This window comes from Rissa tridactyla, chromosome 1 (genome assembly GCF_028500815.1).
Source record: "Rissa tridactyla isolate bRisTri1 chromosome 1, bRisTri1.patW.cur.20221130, whole genome shotgun sequence".
In the NCBI taxonomy this organism is placed as follows: domain Eukaryota; kingdom Metazoa; phylum Chordata; class Aves; order Charadriiformes; family Laridae; genus Rissa; species Rissa tridactyla.
The window spans coordinates 148,434,832-148,461,399 of record NC_071466.1 but is presented as its reverse complement, the minus strand read 5'-3'; the positions used below and the strand labels follow the sequence as shown (position 1 = coordinate 148,461,399).

Genomic DNA, 26,568 nt, shown 5'->3' with positions numbered 1-26,568 from the left:
TATGTGATATCATTCTGTACGCATTTTCTGTCCAATGCTGGTAGACTGAGGCAGAAGCCACCCCAGGGAAGAAAAACTACTAAAAATATAACTCAGCTGTCTTTTAAGTTAGTTACTGTCCAAAACGCTGTGTACAGAAATGTACTAGCCTTTTTTATGAGTTCATAAGTTTTTATTAAAGCCAAATGGCTGGAAGGAAGCTGTATATTAATTTCTCTCTGTGTTCAAGACTGAGAAAATCCTGAAATGTGCTTCTCTTGGGTATTTTTGGGTTTAGTTTTGTACTTTTATTGCTTATGACTGCCTACAGCAAATTATCAGCCTTGCAAAAGTGCATTTTATTTTTGATTTTTACTCATGTGCGTGAGAGTAAAGATGTGAAAGTCCAGGAGGGCTGGTAACAGAATGAACTATGCCAAATGTTTTGGAGTTGCTTTTAACAAGCACTCCTTTTTTCTCCTGTTCCTTTATTTGGATTTTGGAGTTTGTTGCATTCACTCCGATGTAACATTGCATTAAAAAATGATGGTTGAGAAGAAGAGGAGAGAGAACACATAAAAATGGAACAGAGTGTAAAGAGAATAAGAATAACATACCTCCTTATAGACCACTGCTAGGAATAAGTAAGAGTTACTCGGAAGGTTCCAGAGTAGTTTAGTGAAAACTGAGAAAGTAAAAAATTTGAAAATAAATCTGAATGATTTAAGTTTAAACTCTTGCCAAGAAAAATCGCAATGACCAGAACCAACTGCAGCGGTGTCTTGCTCACGTGTGTGGCATTTGCCCTAGACTTGCTTCAAGGTCTCGGTTGTCCTCCGTTCGTCTCTTGAGTGCCTGCATGTATGCGCACCCACGAAACGAGCAAACGTCCAAGACAAAGCAGAGTGTGCATTGCCAAAATGAAGCCAGAACGAGAGGAGATGTTCTCTGTCCTGCCCTTGGGATGCAGCCAGATGTGAGCAAATAGACCCGGGCCATATCAGTCCTTTAGTGCTATTGCAGCTGCCCTGGTGACAGGGGGGACGTTGCCTGCGACAGCCAGCATAGCCCCAGCCAGCCTGACGGAGGCGGCACCAGGAGCCACAGCCGCTCCTTCCAGCACCGCGCATCAAAGCTCATTTGGACAATGAAGAGCAAATCTAGGAACTGTGCCACGGCTACCTAAGGAGAAGCAACTGTCCCACATTTGTGATTAAAATGTCATTAGACTCCTGTAGGTCAGTACTGCTGCTCTTTTTGCAGCCAGGAATACTCGAATTCCAGCTCTAACTGTCCCACTGATTTGCTGTATGGCCGTGTATAACTCACCTCCATTTGATCTAGCTGTATAAATGGAAGGCAAATATTCTTACTACATGATCATTTCAGGATTTAACTATTCTGATTACGAAATTTGGGCAGGTGGCATTTGTTTTATCCACGTATTAATTCAGCTATCTCCAGACCTTTCTTCTGTCCCTACATCCTGATGATACATACTTTGCTCCAGCTGAATTTGCAACACCATTTTAGAACCAGTTTTTTGGGATCATTTGAAAACCACCCACCCTGCACTGTAAGGTCTGTCATTGCTCAAAACTTAAAGCCTCTTTTTGGCCAAAGATTGAAAGTTGTTCGTTACCCCAGTTCACACCTGTTGTGATCCACCATACTGAAGATTTCTTAGCTCTTACAGCTTACAGGTACGCTTTTTGGTGATTTAAAGCAACATCTGAAGATGATAACTTTAATATAGTGGCAAAGAAACAAGGCACATTTATATGGTAACAGTATCAATTCAGTAATCAAATCATAGATTTATTCTAAACTATATTATTGCTTTTGGTACCTGTCCTTGCTTTTCGTATTTTCTTCATCATTTCACTTTGACTTTGGTGGGGAAATGCCACTGGGGGACAGAGAAGCTGGAATTTTTAATTCACATACGGCTCAGTGAAATAGGCACAGTAAACACCAACACCAAAAAGCACCAGGCACAACTTTCATGGCAGCTGTTCCATACTATGATTTCCAAAGGTTTGTAAACGAAAAAGGGAACGTTGCTCCCTGGTAAGACCTTTCTAGTTAAAAAGAGTGAGTGGGACAGTTTTTCTTTCCCCCACAACAGTGGCAGCGGCCGTTCATCCCCACGGCACGGATTATCGCCCTGAACCAGAGAGCTTGGTGTCCTGTCTGGTGGTGCTTGCTGCCAGAGTGGCCTGATGTCCTGTCTGGTTGGTGCTCACTGCTACACCCCTGCAGCTTTGCAGTGGAGACAAAATCACTCTGCGGTCCCACGGGGGCAGCCGGGGCCAGGTGGGGTTGTCTGGGAGGAGCAACAATTTCGAGCCTCCTGGATCCACCTGTGAAGTTCAGAACCACCTCTCTGTTGCCGCTCAACGTGAGGGACATTGGTGGGACTGAGCCTTTATAAACTCTATCCCTGCCTGAAGGACATCTCCCGTGGCCGTTTCTGCCTCTTAGCAGGTCCCGGGCTACAGAGAGGACTCAGCAGTCCAGCCCAGCAGACATCCAAGCTAGAGGGGGCTCGGTCTGACTTTACCCCAGCAGTGACATATGTATAGACTGCATTCAGATTGCACAGTAAATCCAAAACACAGCACTATACCAGCTATTAGGAAGAAAATTAACTGTATCCCAGCCAAAACCAGGACACATAGCAAACTCCTCTCAGGCAGTTTCACCTTCTCATTCTCCTGAAGCGACAGTATGTCACTGCGTTTGCTTTTTAAATTGCACAGAGAGATTAAAATTTAAAGCATTTTCCATTGCAACTAAAACAGCAGAAACATTTCCAGCCATACAAATTTTAGATTACATGTACTTCTCTTAACAAAGCTTACCTTTCAGGCCCGAAACTAGCTGAGAGCATTCTTGCACATTTTGTCAACCCACATGCAGTTCACTCAGCAGTTTTTGATTAATGCAGAGACTGAAACATAGGAATCTGTTCTGAATGCAGCTCATTCCTGTTAGTCTATCACTCCAGATTGTTTTTTTTATAAATTCGGAAAATACACCATTAACATTTCATCATTAACCTCTGTGTGTTCTCGTAGTATTAAGGTAATTTCCAGGATATTTTAAAAACTATAGGCCTCAGTAATTTTCTAAAGAGATGCTAAGCAAGCTGTCTCGTTTAATTTGAGAAGTATTAACAGCACTTCTTGAGTAACAGAAACATCCAAATTTAGTAAATTCTACTTGCTAGATTGGGCTCAATCTCAGAGATGTGCAACACCTACAACTTCTACTGAGTGGGCTGGGATTTCTGTCATGTTTAGTACTTGATGATTCCATTAAAAAATGCAAGCATTTTTATAATGGGCACATTTGGATACAGTTAGCATCCAGAATAATGCATAAAGTTATTTGTATTGAAATAGTAAAATTTATACAGACAATTTTCAAAGGAAGATTATCATCTCTTTTATGATGTGGGTTTGTTGCATCTGGAACAGTTATGAAATTTTATGGAATTCTTCCTTAGGAGAAAATTTGGTTTTGCTTTGGCTTGATCTTTTTTAATTCTGGTATATAGCACAAGATTTAATCACAAGTATGATACCGAGAAAAAATTCTGAGGTACTGTGCATTGATGTGATACACCTTTATAAGACATATCAATGCAATGTAAAGTTGCTTTAAGGCACTACTAAGGAACATGTAATAAATATAATATACATAGGTTAAAAAAAATACATCAAAACTGTTTTCCTTTTTTTCCTAATTTTTCCAGAAGAGCAATACCATTTATGAAAGCATCTGCTATGGAAAGATATTTAAAAATTAGAATAATCTATACTTTTACAGAATTACCTATCTTATGTTTTCATGCTGCTGTCTTTGATGAGTACCTTCCATCTGAACCTCTTCTCCAGAAAATCAACTGTATTATCAACCAATTATCAACCATTCCATGGTGAACATCATGGAGGATCTGATATTTCTTCACATTTGAGCTCAAAACTCTGCTTACATTAGGGTTCCAGTTTTCACAGGGACAATTATGTATACTGATTGTTTTCTCAAGCATTGTACAACACGGGTTGCAAATTTATTTACAAATGCTTGGTAATCAGGTTTCACAAGCCTAAGCTGGCAGAATCTCTTTTACAGAAACTCACTAAGTTGAATGATTTTGGCTCATCGTTAGTAGTGTATGATTCTGGAGGTCAGTTTAAAGCAATTATTACAAAATTGTAATCATCATCCTGAATGCTGTGTTTTGCCTGTCAAATAGATTCACGAGTTCATATGTTTTTTTCTGTTTCACTATATATGATTTCAGGTTGTATACAACAAAGTCACAGAGCTCAAAGGCCGTGTATTGAAGCTTGTTGTGAAAAGCAAAGGAGCATTTGTGGGAGCCGTTAACATTCAACTGAGCAGTGTCCATTTAAATGAAGAAAAGTGGTATCCACTGGGAAACAGTATAATTTAAGTGTTGTCTAAGATAATTCAATAATTTATCTACTAATGTTTCTTTATTCCCATTTCCCACGGTACATTTTGTCTCAGTTGCCCTGGAGAATATGCAGTCATCTGCTGATCGCATACCTTAACATTTCTAATCATAAGGCTATTGTCTTAAAATTGCTACCACCTTCCCGCAACGGATTCCTGTCAGTGTGAGTTTAAGAAATCACGTGCTAAGAACTTGTAGCAGCATGCGGGAAATTCTTATGACAGCAATAAAGATTTTTGTTTTGTTCATATGAAATAGTACTGTAAAAATACTACGTTTGGTACACATCAAAGTGTGGGCCTAATTCTTTGCTCATTAATTCCACTGACTGTGTTGAAACAATGCTGATAATGGTGTACTTTATCAGCATCTGCTATGACCTCACTGCAGATGATGATTTCACCAGAGAACCGTGGCATGGTTCGCTGGGTGCCAATACATTTCAGAGGTCTAGCAAATTTCATGTTAAATCTTATACAATCAATGCATATATTTAAAAAAAAAAAACAAACACCATAAACACCAAAAACTTAAAAGTTTTGCACTTCAAGCTTTTTGTGCAGTATATGTTGGTGTGCTTTTAACTTTTGATATAATGTAATATTCAATCCAGGATATTCATTTGTCAATAAGATATGTCACTGTTTCTTTTATTTTGACATCCAAGAAGCAGGTATAACCAGTCATTTGTGAGAAGAAAGGAGGAGGGAGAAGCTAGTATTCACCAATAAATAAAACATGTTGAATGTGAGCTTTCAGTGTGGTATTTATTTAAGATCATGCTCTAAGGATTGTTTGTTCACCAGTCTTACCGCATTGCATTCTTATGCTGCATAAGGGAATCAAGTCAATACATGCATTGACCTCAGGGCTATAAAATGTATATATACATATTAAACAGTGAACGTGAGTGGTTCCTTTGAGTTCACTGAGGCTAATTATGGGCTCTGTTCTTCAAAGCATTTTTACCTAAATTGAGGAAGCACTTAAGCACATCTTTAAACATTTAGCACGTGAGCACCCATAATGAACTGTCCATTATTGCCAGCCTCTTACACACACATAGCTGATGGTGTATATACACCTTTCCAGGACCAAGGGCACATTTTTAAGGCACAGGAGACATGTTGATTTGTGATCTGGTCTGCTGTAAAATTTTAAGTTACCATATACTGAGTAGGTCTGACATTTGTCCTACCAGGTGGAAAAGTGGTCAAAAGAGGAATAATAATGCCAGAAGCTGAAGATAATTGCCGCCTTCTCCCAAAGGACGCTCACAAATCAGTCTTCAGAAGTTAATGTGGTATAAAGCTCCTGAAGTGGGACTAGGAGTGTTATTTAGGAAACTAAATAAGCTGGAGTTTTTCTCAGCATCAAGCCAATTGACTATGTCATTTGGTCAGTTTGTATCTGAGAATAGATACACCCGATTGCCTGGGGAAATTAAACTCCTCCTCAGAAGAGGGAGGTGGGGGGAACTCTGCTTGAATATTAATATTGTTAGTATTCTTCAGAGCTGAAAAAAGCTATAAAATATTTACCACATGAAAGGCATATTGGCTACCATTCAGATATGATTGCTACAAAGATCATTAAGTCTAACATTTTAGATTATGGGCTCTCCTGGGTAAAGAGTCAAGTGACTTGTCACTCAAGCACAGAAAACACATTGAGGCCAGCTTACAATGTTATCAAATTACCTGACCTTACAGTTCAATATTGATTTTCGATTCTTCTTAGTCTACTGTCTTGGTTTCCTTATTATAACTATAATGCAATTTTCTAATGGTGTTATTTCCTGTGGCATTTTCTAATCATTGTTTACCGCGCGCCCTGATTTTCCATCTTAGAGCAACATTAAATAAAATAGCATTAAAATGGCATTCAGTAAAAAGAGCATTAAAATATAATATTACCAGAACTGTCTGCAAACGCAAGCAATACTGTTTGGTATATAAAGGAAGAAAACTATCAATATAGCATCCTCTTTTTTAAAATAAAAAAAAAAAGTCATGTTTGAGTAACAAATGTGCAATTAACTGGGTAGCTACAGTCCTGTGGAAGCTCAACGATACTTCAATTTTGTAAGGAAGATGGGAAAATTGTGTCTTATGGGCAAGATCTACACTGATAGCTATGTCAGGCAAGGAGTTGTCCTCAGAGATCTTAAATCAGCCCTTGCCTTTTCTAAAATTCTTCTCGTCTGCCTCAAAGCATTGTGCTTCCTATTTCCTGAGTTCACACTAAGATATATCCTGAGCTCCCTGCTGCTATAGGGAACATAGACGTTTACAAATCAGTCCATGAATTATCTGTCTTTCTTTAGCAGCAGGATGTTCAAGACCAAGCTAAGAAAAGGTACCAGTATTAGCATCTCATTTTTTATAATTTTAAGAGCTGGTTTTTTTCCTCAAAACTATTTTTCCAGGTAGCAAAATTACAGTGGACATAAAAGAGGTATAGCCCAATCAGAAGCTGCTGTTATTATAAATTTAAAGGGTACAAGGTCCCCTCAGAAAAATACAATGGTAAGAAATTTTGTTCAATACCAATAAAAATATCAACATAACATGCTCATTTTGCAGTCTCAGATCATAAATATTAGACTATTATTCTCAATCAGTAATTAATCATAATTTTGAAATCAGCTGCAAACACAATAAACTGAATTTAAAAAAAGTGCAAAAAAAAAAGTTCAGTCTTCATGAATTAGTTCTAAATAATACTAGGGCCAACATCAGTAGCCATTACTTATTCAGGATACCATTTACTCACACAAGAAGTCCCATTAGCTTAATAAAATCATTGAGCACGTGCCACTCTGCAAATCAGACCACGGGGTTGTTGCAAGCCTAGTGATGTTGCTTTATTGAGCAGGGTGTAATCCTCCAGAGCAACTGTTACTGCAGAACATCATTAATAGTACCAGATATGGACAAACAGTGATGCAGGTTTGAGATTGTCGCCAGCTTTGGAAAACAGGGGCACGCTACGGTAACCTGTAAATATAAGGACACTCCATTAGTGTATTAACCACAAATGCAAAGATCATAATGGAATGTTTTTATGATCTACTATGCAAATAAGGCTTAATTTATGATTTGCTAAATAACTCTTTAAAATAAAGTGAAATGATGCAGAACCCAAGTCCCAGTTCTACTGGTTTTCTCTTCTATATATACAGTATTTCGATTCTGGTATTTTTAGACACAGGGGAAAACTCCGGTGTCTTTCAGGATATGGTGTTTCTTTAAACTAAAGACTTTTAGCCCAGTGATATTTAAACATGGGGAAAGCAAGCATTTTAACATCCAAAGATGTTACGTGCTGCATGCATTGTTCTGATAGCAAATTGTATCGCTTGTGACTCAACAGTGGTAGTGCCTTAGAGAAGAATGGTGTTGGAGCAGTAATGCACTGTCCAGCTGAGGCAGAAAAAGAAGTGTAGTGTAAGATCTTCTACCATGCCATCTTAGCATGTCTGTTAAGGATCTGCTTTTACATATGAGTGATTCCTAGTATCGGAAATAAGGCGTGCCTCAGAAACTACATGTTCATCTGATTGTTGAAGCATTGGGAGAAGCAATAGTTCTCAACTTCAAACTAAATTAACTTGCCTGCTCCGAAAACAAAACAATCCCCTCTCCAAAACCACAAACCTGTATTGCTTTGTATGACTGTAAATGTCCATTATGTCATAATAATAAACGATATGACTTTTGATTAAAAAAAGGTGTTCTGTATTTTATCTATGTATATATAACTGCAGTTATTTAAGTACGTATCTGTTATGAATACGTATCTACATTCAAAACTGAAGTTTTCAAAAGCCTTCCTTAGGTGTGCCTGGATGTGTGCGTAGTCTTTGGGACCCTCATTTATTTGGGTTTGGATTTTCTTCATTCTTTTGTACAACATGAGAGTTCACCTGGCATCTAAGGTTCAGCTTCTGGGCAGCAGATATTAAAGCTGAGTCCAGGCAATACGCATTTGAGATCAACATTGAGAGTATGCACATGGTATGTGGAAGACTTGGTTTATTTCCTATCCAAAGATACACCTCAAGGGCTTAGACTCATTTCTAAAGACTGCATTCTAGCCCCTACCTACAGAATAGTCTACCTGAAGAGAAGTAAAACTTTTCCTGAGAGAAGTAAAACTTCTTTTTTATTGAAATTGTTCCAATTTGTATGAAATAATTAATTACTTGTTGATCCAGTGATAACAGCAGTAATAACCGAATTCCTGTCCTGTATTAGTGTGCTACATGGCAGACTTATTGGGACAGGGATTGTAACCCGAGACTGTCTCCTCTTGCCTTTAACCACCCAGCTAGAGAATTATTCTCACCTTCAGCCCCTCTGAGTACACCTACTTAATCATCACATGAAAAATCAAATACTTTTACAGGTAGGCAGCAAGCATTCTTCCCCAGTGTAATCTACAGCTGAGTTGGGTGGCTGCTGCTGGGATAAGGAAAGCAGTGATGATGTACGTTTGAATCCTTTCAAGAGAAAATGCAGGGGAGGGTGGCAATGACACAACTTTGTCCCACTGTCTGTCAAATTAAAAAAGAGATGTAAGCACTACTCAGCTTTTGGAAGCAACTTTGCCTCAGGGGACACCTCAGGGATACAAATCCTAAGGAAGGAGGGGCAGTCCTGTAGTGCAGATTAAAGCAATCAAAGCTGTGAAGAGTAAAATGTAAATCCTAATTCACTCTTCACCATGGTTTAGACAGTCCTTTCCGAAGAAATCTAGGTTGTATTGACTCCCTCTGTAAGATACATTATTTTCCCCTTTCACTATTTAGGGAGTTTAGGTACCTAAAGCAAAGCCATTGTTCCAGACCGGGAATCCAGAGGTCTCAATGTCAAGCATTGCAATAAATTTTGAAATCATCTGTCAGTTCATCTCTTAGAAGAATTTTATTTATGCCTCTGGGCGTCTGTATTTTATTCACATTGTGTTAAGTGGGGGTTGGGGCAATTTGTTTGGTGCTGTTTATAACAGTTTTTGTGCCTACACTCAATTTCCTAGCATTTTTAATTACTCCACTCAAAATCTTCCCTGTAGAATCTGCACGCTCTTACTTTTCCAAAATACACATCCCCCATTTGTGACCAAAATTAATCACACAGGCATATTAGATTAGAGAAACACTGAAAAATTATTATTTTTTTTAAAAAAAAGGCCCAAATTGATGGTTTTACAAGCATATGTAAGCTTTAGTGTCTGCTATTTAAATTTGTCTCAGACATCGTGAGTTGGCAGGTTTGAGGTGGTTTTTTTTTTCATTATCCTGAAACATATAAATAAAAGGAAAGTTAAAGGTGATCAGTGTAAAAATTGATGTTGGAGAAAACCAAGCGTGCTTTAAGAGTAATGTCTTTGTTCTTGTGTAACTCCTCAGCGTCAACTAAGAATCACAAACAGCTTTATGACTTCAGAGCCTGGAAAGAAAAAGCCATTAAATATCCTGTTAAGCTTAATAAAAAAGGCACAGTGCCCATTGTCAGCTCCAACCGTTTGCCTTCACATCTTCATTCACTAATAAAATTTGGTTGGTTGTTTTGTCAGAAATAGCTTTTGAAATTCAATGCAGTAAACAGGCGTTTTACGTAAGCCTGCCTCCTTGGCCTGCTGACTTCTGTGTCTGCTCTTTATGTGCAGACTATTAATCACATAGGATTCCAGGAGCTGCACTGGTACAACAAAAGAAACACTACCAAAAAAATACCATAAATATGCCGCTTAATTTATATTCTTTGCCTTCCACTCTGAAAAGTTGCAGATAGGTTACCTAAGGGCTTTTTGGTGTTGATTTTTTTTGTTTTGTTTTGTTTTGTTTTTAATTTGGCTTGTATTGGGTTTTGAGCCTAACTGAGTGGAAAGTGCACAAAGCTGTTGCCTGTATAGCAGTTCTGACTAATCTCTTCCTGTTTCCTATTATAATGACTTAAAAGACCATCTGAGCAGTTCCTCTCTAGAATGGAATACTGCAATAGGAATAATTAACCATCATTAATATTCTTTTGATTTCTACACCGTGGATTTTCATTCAGAGACTACAATGGCTTGAAAAAAAACCCAAAGAGTGCAATTTTTACCTACGGTTATAAAATTCTTCTTTAGGAAATACACATAATGCTGTACTCTATCAATACTACAGTAATGATAAAAGCCTGGATTGTAGGGTTTTTTTGAGCTGTTATAGGTGGCTCACTTAAAAATATTACCTTTACTCAAGCTCAGCAGTGGTAAAGTGTATTGGCCAAGGAAGTCATTTGCAACCAGAGATATCTCATCCTCCACACAGAAGCGTATCAATGCCAGTTCTGGAACTTGAACAGTAAATGAGAAAGTTTCATCCCATCTAGGGTTCAAAGCTAATAAAAGGAGAAAATGCACAGCATCAAAATACCATTTCATTTATTCTACTTAATATATTAATTACTGTATCTGCTATCACTAGTCTGAACTGGTAAAGTTTTGTTCTTCTTCCCTGTGACCATTTAAATAAATGATGATACTGCCACTAACTAAAGTGGTATGTAGGTCACATCTGTTGTATATATTATGGAGTTAAAACTGTCAGATGGAAGCTCTCAGAATGAAGCAGAGAGCTTGGGACTTGCCTGCAGTATGCAGGCCAGCCCTTTCTAAGGATTTGTCATGTATTGTCATGTACATAATACTGTAAAACAAAAGCCTAAGAAAGTTGATGTCATCTCTTAGATAAGAGCAAGATGGGATAGCAATAGCCAGGTTAAGAACCTCTGCTCAACTTAAATTTTCCTACAGCCATACCAGTTTCATGTTTCTGACAAAGTTTATCCTCTTACAGTGTTGGCAATAAGGCAGAAACTAAATAAAATTAGGTAATAAAAAGTGATCATTTGACAAAAAATACAAAAAGAGGATGTGGAATAGGAAGGGGGTGCTTTGTCTTAAGCAATGTTCATACAGAGAGAAAAAGAAATTCAGGGGTCAATTTAAAACAGCAGCCATCTACAAAAAGGAAAAAGGAAAAAGGAAAAACAGAAGACAGAGGCACAGAAGAAGGGAGATCACAGGGAACTTTTAGTCTGAGACATCAAGCAGATCTATATGATAAATGTAAAGGGGTGCTCAAAGACAACTACAAAGAGTACACACTTCCCCTGTCAAGCAATTAAGGGACCAGTCAGTCCTACTAGAAACTTCATAGGAGCTAAGTGATGAAGTCACAGAAATTTCTTCAGAAAAAATGTCTTTAAATTTAACACTTGGTGGACTGCTTTTGGCTGGGATAGGGTTAATTTTCTTCATATCAACCTGTATGGTGCTATATTTTGGATGTGTAACGAAAACAGAGTTGATAACAAACCAATGTTTTATCTATTGCAGAGCAGAGTTTACACAATGTCAAGGACTTCTCTCTTTCTTATGCTGCAACCCACCCCTCACCCCCCATGACAGCCATCAGCCTGGGGGTACACAAGAAGCTGGGAAGAGGCACAGCTGGGACAGCTGACCCCAACTGACCAGAAGGGTACCCCAAGCCATATAACATCAGGGTCAGTGTAAAAAAGGTGGGGGAAAGAAGGAGGAAGGGCAGACATTCAGACCTACAGTGTCTGTCTTCCCAAGTCACCATAATGTGTGATGAAGCCCTGCCTTCCTGGAAATGGCTAAACACCTGCCTGCCGATGGGAAAGCAGTGAATGAATTCTTTATTTTGCTCTGCTTGCTCACACAGCTTTTGCATTACATATTAAACCGTCTTTATCTCAATTCAAGAGTTTTATCACTTTTCTGCTTCCAACTCACTCCCCTAACCCACTGGGTGAGAGTGAGCAGGCAGCTGTATGGGGCAGAGCTGCCATCCAGGGTGAGCCCACAAGAGTGGGTAAAGACAATGCATTCCATCTTCCTTCAGGAGAGTGCTTCCTCAACCTACTAGTCTGAAAAAATGGCACATAGCATGAACTTCTGCTACAGATTTTGTGCCAGAAGATCCTGGTCTAGAGAGAAATAATCACAGTCTCTGGAAGTACATAAGAGCTTCTTGGGTTGGAAAAATGGTAATTCTTTATAAAATATTGTTGTGCTTTTTTCACAGTCAAGAGAATAAAACTGATGCTCACCATTGCTTTTTATAACACTAGATTTTTTTTTTGTTTGATCTTCTGGCACACCGTAAATTTCTATGTGCACTAAAGGGTCAGCTTTGTTAGTCTTCGACAGGTTACTGGGTGGTAGCTGGTGACCGCTGATGAGCTGGAAAATTAAAGTTGTAGCATACTGAAATAACTGTAAGAATGAACTCTATAGAGTAGCCATAAAAAGTTATAAAAATACATATTAAACATAATAAAATTAAGAATGTGGTGTTCCCATTTAATTTAATTCTTGTCTAATTTCACAGAATCATATAATTGTTTAATAATTGCGTTGGAAGGGACCTTTAAAGGTCGTCTAGTCTAACCCCCATGCAATGAGCAGGGACATCTTCAACTAGATCAGGTTGTTCAGAGACCCTTCCAACCTGATCTTGAATGTTTCCAGGGATAGGGTATATCTACCATCTCTCTGGGCAGCCTGGCCCTGTGTTTCACCACCATCATGGTAAAAAAAATAAAATCTGATATCACGCTCTAAATAATAATTTTCAGAATTAAGTTACTATTCAACAACCAGACATAAAAATTATATTTGGTCACCATGCAAAATAATAACATTGGAGGAATCAGTCTGATGATTTTTGCATTTTCGGAGATCAAGCTCATGAATTCCTATTAAAACTGTGTCTAGTGGACCAGTGCTAACAACCATGGTGACATCAGCATTGTGTTACAGGGTAGTGGCGGACTGCCTCACCTGTGTTCCTTCTTTTTCACAGTAACACATAAAAACTCTTCATTTAGTAGGCTCCCTGATGTTTTTCTCCTTAATTTAGTTAGCTACCCGGAAATTTTGCCTCAGACTGCCTTGTAATCTGGCACCCAGCCTAGGAAAGGATTTATGAAAGTCACAACTTTGTCTGCTTTCTATCTGTATTTCAGGACACCTAGGAGATAATAACCATCTGTACAATAATCTGATTTTTAGAAATCAATGTATGGAATGTATCAAGAGAGACAGACAAGCCTAAGTGAAAGATATGACTGTTATGATCCAGATTTCAGGACTAAGCATCAAAACTCATGATACAGAGTCTTATTCCCCTGTCAACGACCAAAAAAATCAAACACTACAAATTCCACCTTTTGATTAGATATTTGCTGTGACACCTTGCTCCAAGTTCTAGCCTGAAACTTTGAAAAGCAGTGGCTTACCAAACCCTGATGCCGTTCACTTTCTTCCTAAAAAATAGCTACTAGCTTCAGTAGAAACCTTTGCAAGATGCAAGTACTGATGGACTGCCCACTTAGAACCAGGGGACCTTCTTTGACATGTCCTGAATGTCATGACTACAATTCAGCCACATTGGCCAAGTCCTGCTTCCCACTCTTACCCCATTGCTAGACCCAGTCGAAGTCTCCCACAAGGTGGGAAAAGAGCAAGCTCTTCTCAGCACACTATGACCCAAATTCATAAATCCAATCAATTTTTGAGACCCAAGCTGGAGCAGGCATACAGAGAGAGTAGTAAATAATATGGTAGGCTCAGAAGTTTCCATATTAAATACCTTGAATATTTGTATTTCTTCTTCAAAGGCTATATGCTTCTTGATGATGGGAATTGTGCCACATCAGGTTAAGAAGGTTATTGAATTCAGTCAAATTGGGCCCTGTGTGATTTTTGTGTTCACTTATGTTCTTCTTTTCATTTATTCAGTCAGTCAGTTCGAAAGACTTGACCTCTAAATGTTTTATATCCTTGCCCTCTAACTGTCAAGTAATTTCTCCATTCATCAAGTTAGTAACTCTTCTTCAGCAGAAAATGTTTTTCCTTTGACTCTTGCTCCTGACTCTTTTTGTCTTCAACCGGCATTTCCTGTTTTTTGTTGCTGATTCTATGACTGAGGCTCTCTTTGCCCTACAGTCTCTCAGCTGGTGAGATGCCATTGCTTCTTTGTAACCTGCATTACTGTCATGATTTAGGCAAACCAGTTGTCCTCAAACCAGGACAACTACCCAGCCTGTCGTCTCAGTCTATGTCCTCAGTCTAAAAAGCTGCCTTTCTCTTTTCCAATTTCTTCCAAACTCAGACATTTCCTTCCCATTGTCAATGATCTTGTCCGTCTCCTGCATTGCAATTGGGGATTTTTCCTCACCTCAATTAACTCCAGGTTTATACAAATAAGGGTTAAAATAACTGATGTATATGCATGGGTGCTTGAAATCATCCAGTAATGTCTGTTCATAATTGGTATGCTCACTGTTAGGACACTAAAATGTTCTTGATTAAGTGCATCCATTATGTAAGTATTTTATAATTGCTATTATCTAATGTTTTATCCCAGTATTTATTTCTCTGAAAGAAACAAAATAGCAATTATGCACCAATTTTATGCTAATTAAATTTTATTTATGCAAGTAGTGTACTGTGTAATCAGAAATTGCACTTTTTCATTGGGATAAGGTAGTTTTCTAACTAGTGAACAATTATAAAACATCTACTTGACCTCAAAAGAAGGGTTTTTCTAACCCATTAGTTTTAAATGACATGTATTTCTAATATTTCTAAGAAGTAAATCAGATTTGAAATTAAGAGAAGTAGAAAAAATTCAAAGGCCTAATGCTTCACCACCCTTTTTGCACTTAGTTATATCATTTTAGAATGATAAATAATCTTTTATGTATACATAGGAAGATAATGAAACTTAAAAGAAGCATAAAGCTTCCTATCGTATCTTTAAGCGTTTCCATTTATCAATTAGCATTATAATAGTACATGGGGTATTACCAATACTTAAAGAGAATAACACCAAAAGTGCACATTTTATTTCTGAGTTTTCAGAGTTCAATCCTCACAACTGTAAGTGACAAGTCCCTTTGTCAGCTACACTTGTGGCACAATGCAAGGTATATTTATATTTCTGTACAAAGCACTGTGAAAGATCCTGTCTTTTTACAAACTCTTATAACTTCTGAACACCTACATGAGTGAACTACAGATGGGAAAACATCCAAGCAGCAATAGATACTATATGAGAGTTTTAACATGTTATTAAAAAAACAATATTAAACTTCCCAACAACCAGGAATGGGGATAAAATAAGAAACCAATAATAGACAATAAATAGGTCTGAACTACGTCATGTTTGATTTCACATTTTATGGAACAAACCAACAATTCACTAAGCTTACCCTTATTGACAGAGACATTGGTTTACTGTATCTTCCCACATTTTGTGGGGTAAATGTTGAATTGTGTTTCCTCAAGAATTCTGGTTTCAGAACATAGCCACAGCCACCATTGTCTAGGAACTTTCCGTTTTGCAATTCCATTTGTACTCCTGGTGTCTGGAAATTTAAGGCCACTATAAAAATAAATAAATAAATGTTGATTAATTGAATAAAATTCCAATTTAGTGAATTGGAGTTGATAACATTTTATAAAACAACTCTCTGTAAATAAAAGTGAAAACAAAAACAAAGGAGATTAAAAAACGTATATCTTTCAAATCATATGTAAAATCCTGTTATTTCTCTTAAATTTAGCAGTATTCAATAATGAATGATTTATATAAAAGAAGTGCACTATTTAAAACTGCATTATATATTCAGAATTACTCTATAGATCTTTTTTACGCTGCAGTGTGTTTTCTCTTTTCTTTCTAAATTAGACCTTGGAGAATATGAAATGAGAGATCTGCTTTCCCTCTGAGGACTGAATTCACATACTAGTTTTCTCTGCAAGACCCTGCACCCTGAACCTGCTTACAAAGTTCTGGTGCAGAAGGCAAAAACATAGGATTGTAACTAACCTTAGTTATGGTGCAGAATTCATTACAAAAGCATGTCACCCAGAGATCAAGAAGCTTTAGTTTAGAGTTAGAATGTTCAGCACAAATACATATAAGTTTATAGAATTAGAAGGAATTTTTAAAGTGTTCTTAAATTTATGTGAGCAAACTGTCTTCAAGTTTATTCTTCCAGTACTGGTGTTTGTTGTTAGTATACACCTGACAGATTTTCCTTTCCTTGGAAGCTCAAAATATTTTTGCTTTGCTGCAGCAGCAATAATAAAATAACACACTTCTCATCAACAGGATATTGTAATTCATGAGATAAAGCCAACATTGAAATAGACCTGTTTAATGAAATTTTCCCCTATTACAGTACATTGGAGCTTCCTGTCACATTCAAAATAGAAAAAGCGCAAGTCAAATCACTGAAGTGATAACATGACATGTGTTAAATAGAAAATGATAAAAAGTCATTTACTTGATGGCTTGGCAGGAAAAAAAAAATGAAGACTTTCAGCAGTACAAGTGACTCCTCATAATAATTCAGGAAGAGGACCTTAATACATGTTCCTATGAGATAATATAAATGTATTCAATGAACATTTGGCAGAATTCAGAAATCCTTATCTCATGTGGAAAATGCAAGAAATTTGGATCTGTTTCACTGCAAAAATTATTTGTTTCTCCACTCCTTTGATGAACCTTTAAAAAAATTCTGTAGTAAATGACACAAATAGGAACAGATCTGTAGAGTGAAGCAGCTGGTACTACGGACCTAATGTTTGCACTACGCATGTTTTCAGTGGGGTTACTTCAGAAGAGCTCTAGCCTGGTCCCATGGCCTCAATAACAATTACTGGCTGGAATACATCAAGTGCTCCCAGAGTGCATCCTCTGTTTCATCTGAAAGGAATCCCATCTGTGCTAGCTAAGATTGCTCTGCAACATGAACCAACGTGCAGTAAATAGGAACAACTAGGAATCTTGTCTAAAAAACCCCCAAACAAACAAAGAACAAAAACCAACAACAACACAACACAACATGCACTCCTGCTTTGAACTAAAAGCTAATGTAGATGCAGACATAGATTCTGTGTGAATATGCAAAGGAACTTTAAGCTTATTTTACCTTTCACAACAGACATTAAACTTCAAAATATGGATATTGCCCATTGCACACCATTGCCTGTTTTATTCTCTTAGTATAGTTTTGGCAATGGTTCACAATTTGGACTTTATGACTCAACAAATCACCCAGAAACAGACCCAAATATGGTGCTATATGGCCCTTGTTGGATCTTAATACATTGATTCAAGCAGTGCAATGAACACTACAGAGCTACAACGCCAAGGACCCTTGACGCCGCCTAGGTCCTGACATGATCTACAGGTAACCCATGATCTCTCAGTACAATAGGCAATTCCTAGGCCTTAGTTTCAGAATATGTGGTTTAAAAAGTGTAACTGAAATTAGGCAAATCGAACAGCCATAGCTTCAAATAGCAGCTTACGCCTGATGAAACAAATTACATGATTGCACATAATGAGACTGTTGCTAAATTTGCCAAGCTTCATAGGCTACTAAGCAGGAAAATCTGATTTAACAACAGAAACAAGCAAAAGAGAATACTTTACATTTTACCATATCAGGAAAATTACTTTTGCAACACAAGTGAAGAGCAACATTATTATGGGTTGATATCTTCAAACATCAACACTATACTTTTACTTAATTTAATTTTACCTTAGAATAAGTTAAAAACACACTGAACAGTAGTTTTAATTTACTTACTGAGTTCCTGGTATTGCAAGTTGTAACTTGATTAAAGTAAGTGAATGTGAAATTTTGCATTATATTCTCCGAGATGCGTACCTCTACTACAACTGCCTGCAAGGTTCACAGCTGCTTGGGGCCTCCTAGGACAATGTTTTATGGTATACTGTTGATACACAGTTTTTCTTTTTAATCAGATGCAGTTATAACCCTTACACATTTTGAGAAATAACAAGGTTCGTAAATTAAGACCTGTTTTCCATTGTCTACCAGTGTGATCTTAGCAACACCTTTCTTGCAAGGAAGACTGAATTTCTATCCAACATTTCATCTCAGTTTTGCTGAATTCAAGAACAGAACTGTCAATAGCATGCTTTGTATTGAGGTTTTATGAAACAGTAACAATTTAATGCATGGACAAGAGTGCTTTAAACTGCTAATATCTTGTGGAAAGAAACCCAAATATGTCTACTATGAAACTATCTGAACAATACATAATCTTAACATATGGTTTTCATGGCACTTAAGTTTAATGCTTTGTAAGTTAAACTTTCTCCTCAGTCCTTCCATTAAGCACAAAAAGCCTGTTAATAATGGCATCAAAATCAAAACAGCAGAGCAAAACCTGGGCTTGGAGGACAACCTGAGCAAAGGAATTCCTCAGTGTGGTTCCTGCCTCTGAAATGGAACCAAGTCTTCCTGGAACCACGAGGCCAAGATTTAATAGTCATATCTTCTTGCAAAGTACCAGAGCTGCCATGGTTGTCCCTGTTGGCCCCGGATGTAAATAATTTCATATAGCAAATGTGAGTGAGGAAAAAGCCTGTCTCCAAGAAGGTGAAACAATCCATAATGCAGAGGAACACAAAGGGTACATTTTATCCCAAACCTCTGTATCACAAGCAGTTAACTGAAGTCAGTTTCACAACTAATTGCAGAACTAACCACAATCCTTGTATTCAAATACAGCATCTTCCATAAGCACTGCCATTCAAGACACAATTGATTTTTAGACTGAAAGCAAAAGCTTTTGAAAACCAAAGTTAGCACTGGGGTTCTTAGATTTCTAAGTGATGATGATCTGAAGGCAGTTAAGGAAACCTGCATGTCTTTTGTCTGTGATGATGCCTATCAATTAATATTCCTATTGGGACTTTTAAATTGTCATTTTTTTATTTTTTATTCTTTGCTTCCTGGTTCTTTTAGCTACATTGCAACTGTAAGTTTTAATATATTTCCTGCATTTAAAAGGGAAGATTTAAAAATGGATAAGCACATGTTTCTCACTGATTTTCCTTAAAAATAGTTACTTAATTGCACTTTATGCCATTTAAAATCCATCTCAAAATGTCTGAATATTATGCAATCTCCAAAAATATCATATGCAAAAAGCACTCAGTGCCAATGTTCCTATCTCCATGATTTACTTCACTCATTTGAGTTTAATGGCATAGAATAGATCACACTTACAGCTCTTTGATCAGTCTTGTTGCCATCCTCTCAGGTCTTTCTAATTGTCTATGTTTTAAAATGGGCTGCTCACAATGAATGCAACGCATCTTCTGCTCCTTAGATATCCAAAATTTGAACTGAATTCCACATAGACTGGGAAACACTACAAAGACAGGACCATGTCCTAGTGATCTGGCATATTTTGTCTTTGGTTATGAGATGATCTATGTGATTGGATTTGAAGACACTGACATTTCATGTCAGCACTCCCAGCTAGGCATTGACTGTCTATCCTTTCTTTTCCCATGCAGGTCACAGCTGCACCCAATCCATCACTGCCCAAATTTACAGAAATATTTTCAGAAGTCCTTGCATGACTGGGTAGTCCACATTACTTTTTTCAAAGTGATGTAGGTGGCTTTTAAAAATTTTCATCCATAGCCTGAATAAACAGCATGCTAACTGAGTATGAGTTGACTCAAAATGGGGATGAAAACGGGGAATATTCAGTCATCATCTTATGTTGAAACCAACTGAACACATCTGGAGGAAGGATAAACTGTAACATAGAATCACAGAGTCATAGAATTGTTTAGGATGGAAGGGACCTTAAAGTTCATCTAGTTCCAAGCCCCCTGCCACAGGCAGGGACACCTCCCACTAGACCAGGTTGCTCAAAGCCCCATATAACCTTGACCTTCCAGAAATGGGGCATTCACAACTTCTCTGGGCAACCTGTTCCAGCGTCTCACCACCCTCACAGGAAAGAATGTCTTCCTAATATCTAATCTAAATCTACCCTCTTTCAGTTTAAAACTGTTACCCCTCATCCTATCATCGGTCGGGGAAAAAGACCGGCCTGGTTAAACAGGGAGCTAGTGTTGCAACTTAGGGAAAAAAAGAGGATCTATGGCCTCTGGAAGGAAGGGCAGGCCACTCAAGAGGACTACAAAGAGGTAGTGAAGCTATGTAGGGAAAAAATCAGGAGGGCCAAAGCCCAGCTAGAACTAAACCTGGCTTCTGTTGTCAAGGACAACGAAAAAAGTTTCTATAAATATATTAGCAATAAGAAGAGGACTAAGGATTATCTCTGTCCTCTAGTAGATGGGGCCGGCAACATAGTGACCAAGGATGAGGAAAAGGCTGAGGTACTGCCATCTTTGCCTCAGTCTCCAGCAGTAGGACCAGTTGTTCCCTGAGCACCCAGACCCCTGAGCTAGAAGACAGGGATGGGGAGCAGAATGAAGCCCCTGTAATCCAAAGGGAAATGGTGAGGGACCTGCTTCAGCACCTGGAGGTGCACAGATCTATGGGGCCGGATGGGATCCACCCAAGGGTATTGAAAGAGCTGGCGGAGGTGCTCGCCAGGCCACTTTGCATCATTTATGAGCAGTCCTGGACGATCGGGGAGGTCCCAGCTGACTGGAGGTTAGCAAATGTGACACCCATCCACAAGAAGGGCCAGAAGGAGGATCCGGGGAACTACAGGCCAGTCAGTCTGACCTTGGTGCCTGGGAAGGTCATGGAACAGATCCTCCTCAGTGCCATTACACGGCACATGCAGGAGAACAGGGTGATCAGGCCCAGTCAGCATGGGTTTGTGAAAGGCAGGTCATGCCTATCAAACCTAATATCCTTCTATGATAAGGTGACCCACTTAGTGGATGAGGGAAAAGCTGTGGATGTTGTCTACCTGGATTTTTGCAAAGCTTTTGACACTGTTTCCCACAGCATTCTCCTGGAGAAACTGGCTGCTCATGGCCTGGACAGGTGTACTCTTCGCTGGGTAAAAAACTGGCTGGATGGCCGTGCCCAGAGAGTGGTGGTAAATGGAGTTAAATCCAGTTGGTGTCCGGTCACAAGTGGTGTCCCCCAGGGCTCGGTGCTGGGGCCGGTTCTCTTTAATATCTTTATCAATGATCTGGATGAAGGGATCGAATGCACCCTCAGTAAGTTTGCAGATGACACTAAACTCGGCGGGCGTGTTGATCTGTTTGAGGGTAGGTTGGCTCTGCAGAGGGATCTGGACAGGCTGGACCGATGGGCTGAGACCAATGGTATGAGGTTCAACAAGGCCAAATGCCGGGTCCTGCACTTGGGACACAACAACCCCATGCAGCGCTACAGGATTGGGGCAGAGTGGCTCAAAAGCAGCCCGGCAGAAAAGGACCTGGGGGTGTTGGTTGACAGCCAGCTGAATATGAGCCAGCAGTGTGCCCAGGTGGCCAAGAAGGACAGCAGCATCCTAGCCTGTATCAGGAATAGTGTGGTGAGCCGGACTGGGGAAGTGATCATCCCCCTGTACTCGGCACTGGTGAGGCCCCACCTCGAGTACTGCGTTCAGTTTTGGGCCCCTTGCTACAAGAGGGACATTGAGGTGTTGGAGCGTGTCCAGAGAAGGGCTACAAAGCTGGTGAGGGGTCTGGAGGACAAACCTTATGAAGAACGACTGAGGGAGCTGGGGTTGTTTAGCCTGGAGAAGAGGAGGCTGAGGGGAGACCTTATCACCCTCTACAACTACCTGAAAGGAGGTTGTAGAGAGATGGGGGCTGACCTCTTCTCCCTGGTGACAAGTGATAGGACGAGGGGAAACGGGTTCAAGTTACATCAGGGGAGGTTTAGATTGGATATTAGGAAACATTTTTTCACTGAAAGGGTTATTAAACATTGGAATAGGCTGCCCAGGGAGGTGGTGGATTCACCATCTCTGGAGGTGTTTAAAAAAAGGGTAGATGGGGCACTTAGGGACAGGTTTAGAAGTGGCTTTTGTCAGGGTAGGCTAAAGGTTGGACTTGATGATCTGAAAGGTCCCTTTCAACCTCAGCAATTCTATTATTCTATGATTCTATGATTCTATGATTCTATGATTCTATTACTACACGCCCTTGTAAAAAGTCCCTCCCCATCTTTCCTGTAGGCCCCCTTTAGGTACTGGAAGGCTGCTAGAAGGTCTCCTCAGAGTCTTCCCTTCTCCAGACTGAACAACCCCAACTCTCTCAGCCTATCTTCATAGGAGAGGTGTTCCAGCCCTCTGATCATCTTCGTGGCCCTCTTCTGGACTCACTCCAACAGGTCCATGTCCTTCTCATGTTGGGGGCTCCAGAGCTGGATGCAGTACTCCAGGTGGGGTCTCACCAGAGTGGAGTAGAGGGGGAGAATCACCTCCCTTGACCTGCTGGCCACACTTCTTTTGATGCAGCCCAGGATGTGGTTGGCTTTCTAGGCTGCAAGTGCACATTGCTGGCTCATGTTGAGCTTCTCATCCACCAACACTGCCAAGTCCTTCTCCTCAGGGCTGCTCTCAAGCCATTCTCTGCCCAGCCTGTATTTGTGCCTGGGATTCCCCAATGATAAAACAATGACAAATTGCCACCTGTTACATATACTGGTAAGCCAGAATTCATTTGACAGAAGCAGCATACACAGTAGAGGATCTTTTATCAGTAGTAAACAAACTCTGTCAAAATAAAATATGATAATACCTTCATCATCTGAATGATAAATATGATACTAATTTCTAAACCCTGCGCAAATATTAAGTATCATAATATCCTCAAGTACAAATAATATTTCCCTTTCAGTATATTGAAAATATTAATCAATCTAATATGCAGTATGGTGGAGTTTGCAAGAGGGAAAGGCAGTGCATACTATGGTACCTTGTAAACCCTTCTCACTAACAGCAGATGTAAGGAAGATAATGTGCTCTACCACAAAATAGTCAGAACATGTAACCTGGGAAAATGGTGGAACACAATGGTTTTTAAACACCTTTTTGATCTGGGTCTATCTAAGAAATTAGAAAGACTTCCAGCATAATTAAGATTCTCTGCCAAATTACAACAGCTTCCTCAGGCTGCTCTGAGCCTGAGCATTACTTAATATTCTGGTCTTGCCTTGACATTTCACTCTGATCCCCACTGCCATCTCTGGGTGCTTTCAAGTTCAGGCTTGTGGACATACTGTCTAAAGTCAGTCTAAGTCCCCTTTTCCTTGGGCTTTATGAGTTTTTAAAATCTTTATGCAGCTTTAGCTCTCTTGCCATGCCAGTGAATAGGTGAGATCCTAACCAAACTGTATGAACAAGGACTTACGTCTACCAGGAAAAAAGATTGGTTCCCTTACAACACACAGCAAACTTAACTAGTTAGTATCAATTTTGGCATGCAAACTGTCTCTCATCTCTTTTTCTGACCAAAAGCTTTGATCAAACCGTATGTACTTTTTTCTTCTCCTTGCAGAATAAAATGGGGCTTTAGCTATTCAGACTCCAAATTTTATTAAGCTTAATTATAATTTCTGGCTTTGCTTATTGCTGACTCATTTTGAAATGGATGTTCTTATTCTACAGAAGCTTAATTTATGAATGACTTACAACATGAGGTATTCTGCTCCAGTAAAAGGGACTACTCTTCTGAGAGCTGAGGAAGATGCGTAACTGTCTGACACATCATGCTCAGCTCGTGCAGTCAGTCTGTCCTTATTGGTTTTGGGCCAATTCAATACTGTTGCTCTAAAGACACAGTCATTAGAAATGTTCAGAATTCAGTCATTCTAATGTTCATAGTTGCTGACATTGTTCTTACGCAATTACAAGTAGCTCTACTGGAAAAAAGATGTCAGGTGATTAAAAATCATCCATTGTCCAAGTATATCTGCAACTGGTTTCAATTAGGGATCCTCTCTTGTGAGGTTCTCATGGGAAAAGTACTTAAAGCATTTCTGACAAACTATCAAATCTAAAATCTAAAATTATTTTTGCTATTTAATTAATGTGTCAGTCTGAAAGTTACACTTCCGTGTAAGTCTAAAGATCTTTTGGTTCTCATTTCATTTATTTCACACCTGAAACATACTTTTCCAAAGTAACGTTTAAAATTTGCCTTGTATTTCTTGGCAGAACAGTGAATATTATCAACTTCACTTTCCTGTTTCAGTCTGGCTCTCTGACACAGGGTTTAGAACAAGGTCAGTAGCAAGTTCAGAGACAATTGTGTCCCCACAGTTTTTTCTGTCGTTCTTTTAAATTAACTAGATTTCAGATAAATTATTTAACATTCCATTAGTTGTCTGCGGTTGTGGATTTAGTGAAGATAGCTGGGAAAATTATTTTCATCATTACTGTCAACAAACGCTGCCAAAACGAAATTTCTGCACTTCTTTGCTTTTAGGTGAAGTTCCAGTATGTATTACACACACCAAAAAAACCCCAAAACCAAAAAAAAACCTTCTAAAGAGAAGCAGGCTCCAGAGTAACCCAAGAGCTTTGTCATAAACCTGTCAGTTAGAGACCTTCCTGCAACAGAAATGTGAAACCTTTACTCAAAACGCCTCCCAGCCCTTGGAGCTGTTCCAAAGGAAACATGAGTGTATTTAGGTAGCTTAATATATCAGGGTGATATCATCCCACCTATCTTGTAGATGTCTAGGCATGAGTTAGCTGCTCCGCTAGAGTTAGTGAGGATCTAGTCAATGAAGTTTAAGGGTCAACGTAATCAAAAATGGGTCCATACTTTAAGTATGAGATTAATCATAACCCTGGAGCCTGCAATTCTAATAGCTGTCCCACTGGGCTGGGGACTTCTGGAAGCAAATAGTAAGAGGTGAAGCAGCACTTTTTTGGAGTTCCATAAATCATGATGGCCATGTGGCCTATTACAGCTGTGGATTTTTTTCCAACTCCATGGTTTTGCTAATAATAAACACACTTCTTTGTTTGGCATCTTAGTATTATCTTTCCACAACACACTATTCAACAGTATTTAGTAAGTTTATGTCAGTTGTGCAAGATCTAGTTTTCATTTCCTAAACACAAATTTTGGACTGTTAAAACCATGTTAGGAAGAAAGGAATAATATAGGTATTAACACTTCACCCCCCTTTTGGCAAGCCAGGAACTGATCTATGATGACTGTCCTTGAAACCTCACTTGAGAGGAAGTGGGCAACCAAGAAATGCTTTTCTATGCCTTCTCATTTCATTTTTCCAGGGCATTGCTTGGCTTGGGAGCTAGCAGGAAATCTTTCACGTCTGTCTTGTAGCACATTCTCCATGAGTCAGTTGTGGGATAAGGCCACAGCAAGCCCAAACAAAGAATGAGCTCCAGACTGGGAGGATAGCTGTACAGAGCAGCCTGGGCGTGTTTTTGCCATGAGGTGTATGATGTGTCAGAGTCATCCCCTTTCTTTGAGCAGAAGAGGTGTTTTAGTTTGGGACAAAATCTGGAGTCCATTTTGGAAAGATAGCTGAAGCTCTGTTTAATGGCTGGACACCATTATGCTTTTAGGTGCAGAATGAACAAAGATGAAATGCTGAGGTCTATCTGTCTTTTCCATGTCATAGGCAATGCTTAGGGTTAAGTCATCTGCAAGGTTTTAAGGATCAGAATGCTAGATTGAGTGCTCACTTAATATCTTACTGCAGTAACATCTACTGCAAAGAGCTTTGAGGTATTCTAATAACCTAACCAGACATAAAAATAAAACCATTAAAGCATGTCATTTCACAAATTTCACCCGAAACTCAAGCTATAACAATTCAAAGCTATAGTGTAACGAACAGTCTCAGTTTGTTTCAGATATCGCATTAGCTGTTGAAAAAAAACATGTTATAGAAAATGCTTGCTTTACACTTTTGCTATGTTATAAAAAAAATTTCCAGTAAAAATAATATCCAAAAGTATAAAATTATCATGCTGAAAAACTAATAAAATCTATAAGTAAAAGTAGTATTCCACCAACTTTTAATAGAAGAGCCTGTTTTTCCTTAAATTCAATTTCATTATTTCTTAAATTCCTTTACTAAATTTGACACTCCATCACATATTCTAAAATGTACAGTGTTTAGTAAGATTGCAAGAATATCTAAACTTCCCATGATCAAATGTAATCTGTTTGCTTAGAAATAAAAAATAGAAAATCAGTCATGTTGTCTCTAGTTTTGCCATTTGTCCAGCGAGAAAGGAAAACACAGTTT

At 38.8% G+C, this 26,568-nt stretch overlaps 2 protein-coding genes across 4 annotated transcripts in view; one reads left to right on the top strand and one right to left on the bottom strand.

Moving 5' to 3' along the window:
- The window catches only part of PIK3C2G (phosphatidylinositol-4-phosphate 3-kinase catalytic subunit type 2 gamma), a 287,677-nt gene extending 282,490 nt beyond the window's left edge, over positions 1–5,187 (top strand). For all 3 annotated transcript variants that reach the window (XM_054225048.1, XM_054225029.1, XM_054225038.1), the window contains one exon: positions 4,292–5,187. In XM_054225048.1, coding sequence (XP_054081023.1) covers positions 4,292–4,444 — 153 coding nt within the window. In that variant the 3' untranslated portion in view covers positions 4,445–5,187. The remainder of the gene's footprint in view (positions 1–4,291) is intronic.
- A 2,197-nt stretch (positions 5,188–7,384) lies between these two features.
- PLCZ1 (phospholipase C zeta 1) overlaps positions 7,385–26,568 on the bottom strand; it is a 49,937-nt gene continuing 30,753 nt past the window's right edge. The window contains exons 10-13 of the mRNA XM_054225060.1: positions 15,766–15,938; positions 12,598–12,730; positions 10,708–10,857; positions 7,385–7,467 (exon numbers count right to left, since the gene is read on the bottom strand). Coding sequence (XP_054081035.1) covers positions 7,385–7,467; positions 10,708–10,857; positions 12,598–12,730; positions 15,766–15,938 — 539 coding nt within the window. The remainder of the gene's footprint in view (positions 7,468–10,707; positions 10,858–12,597; positions 12,731–15,765; positions 15,939–26,568) is intronic.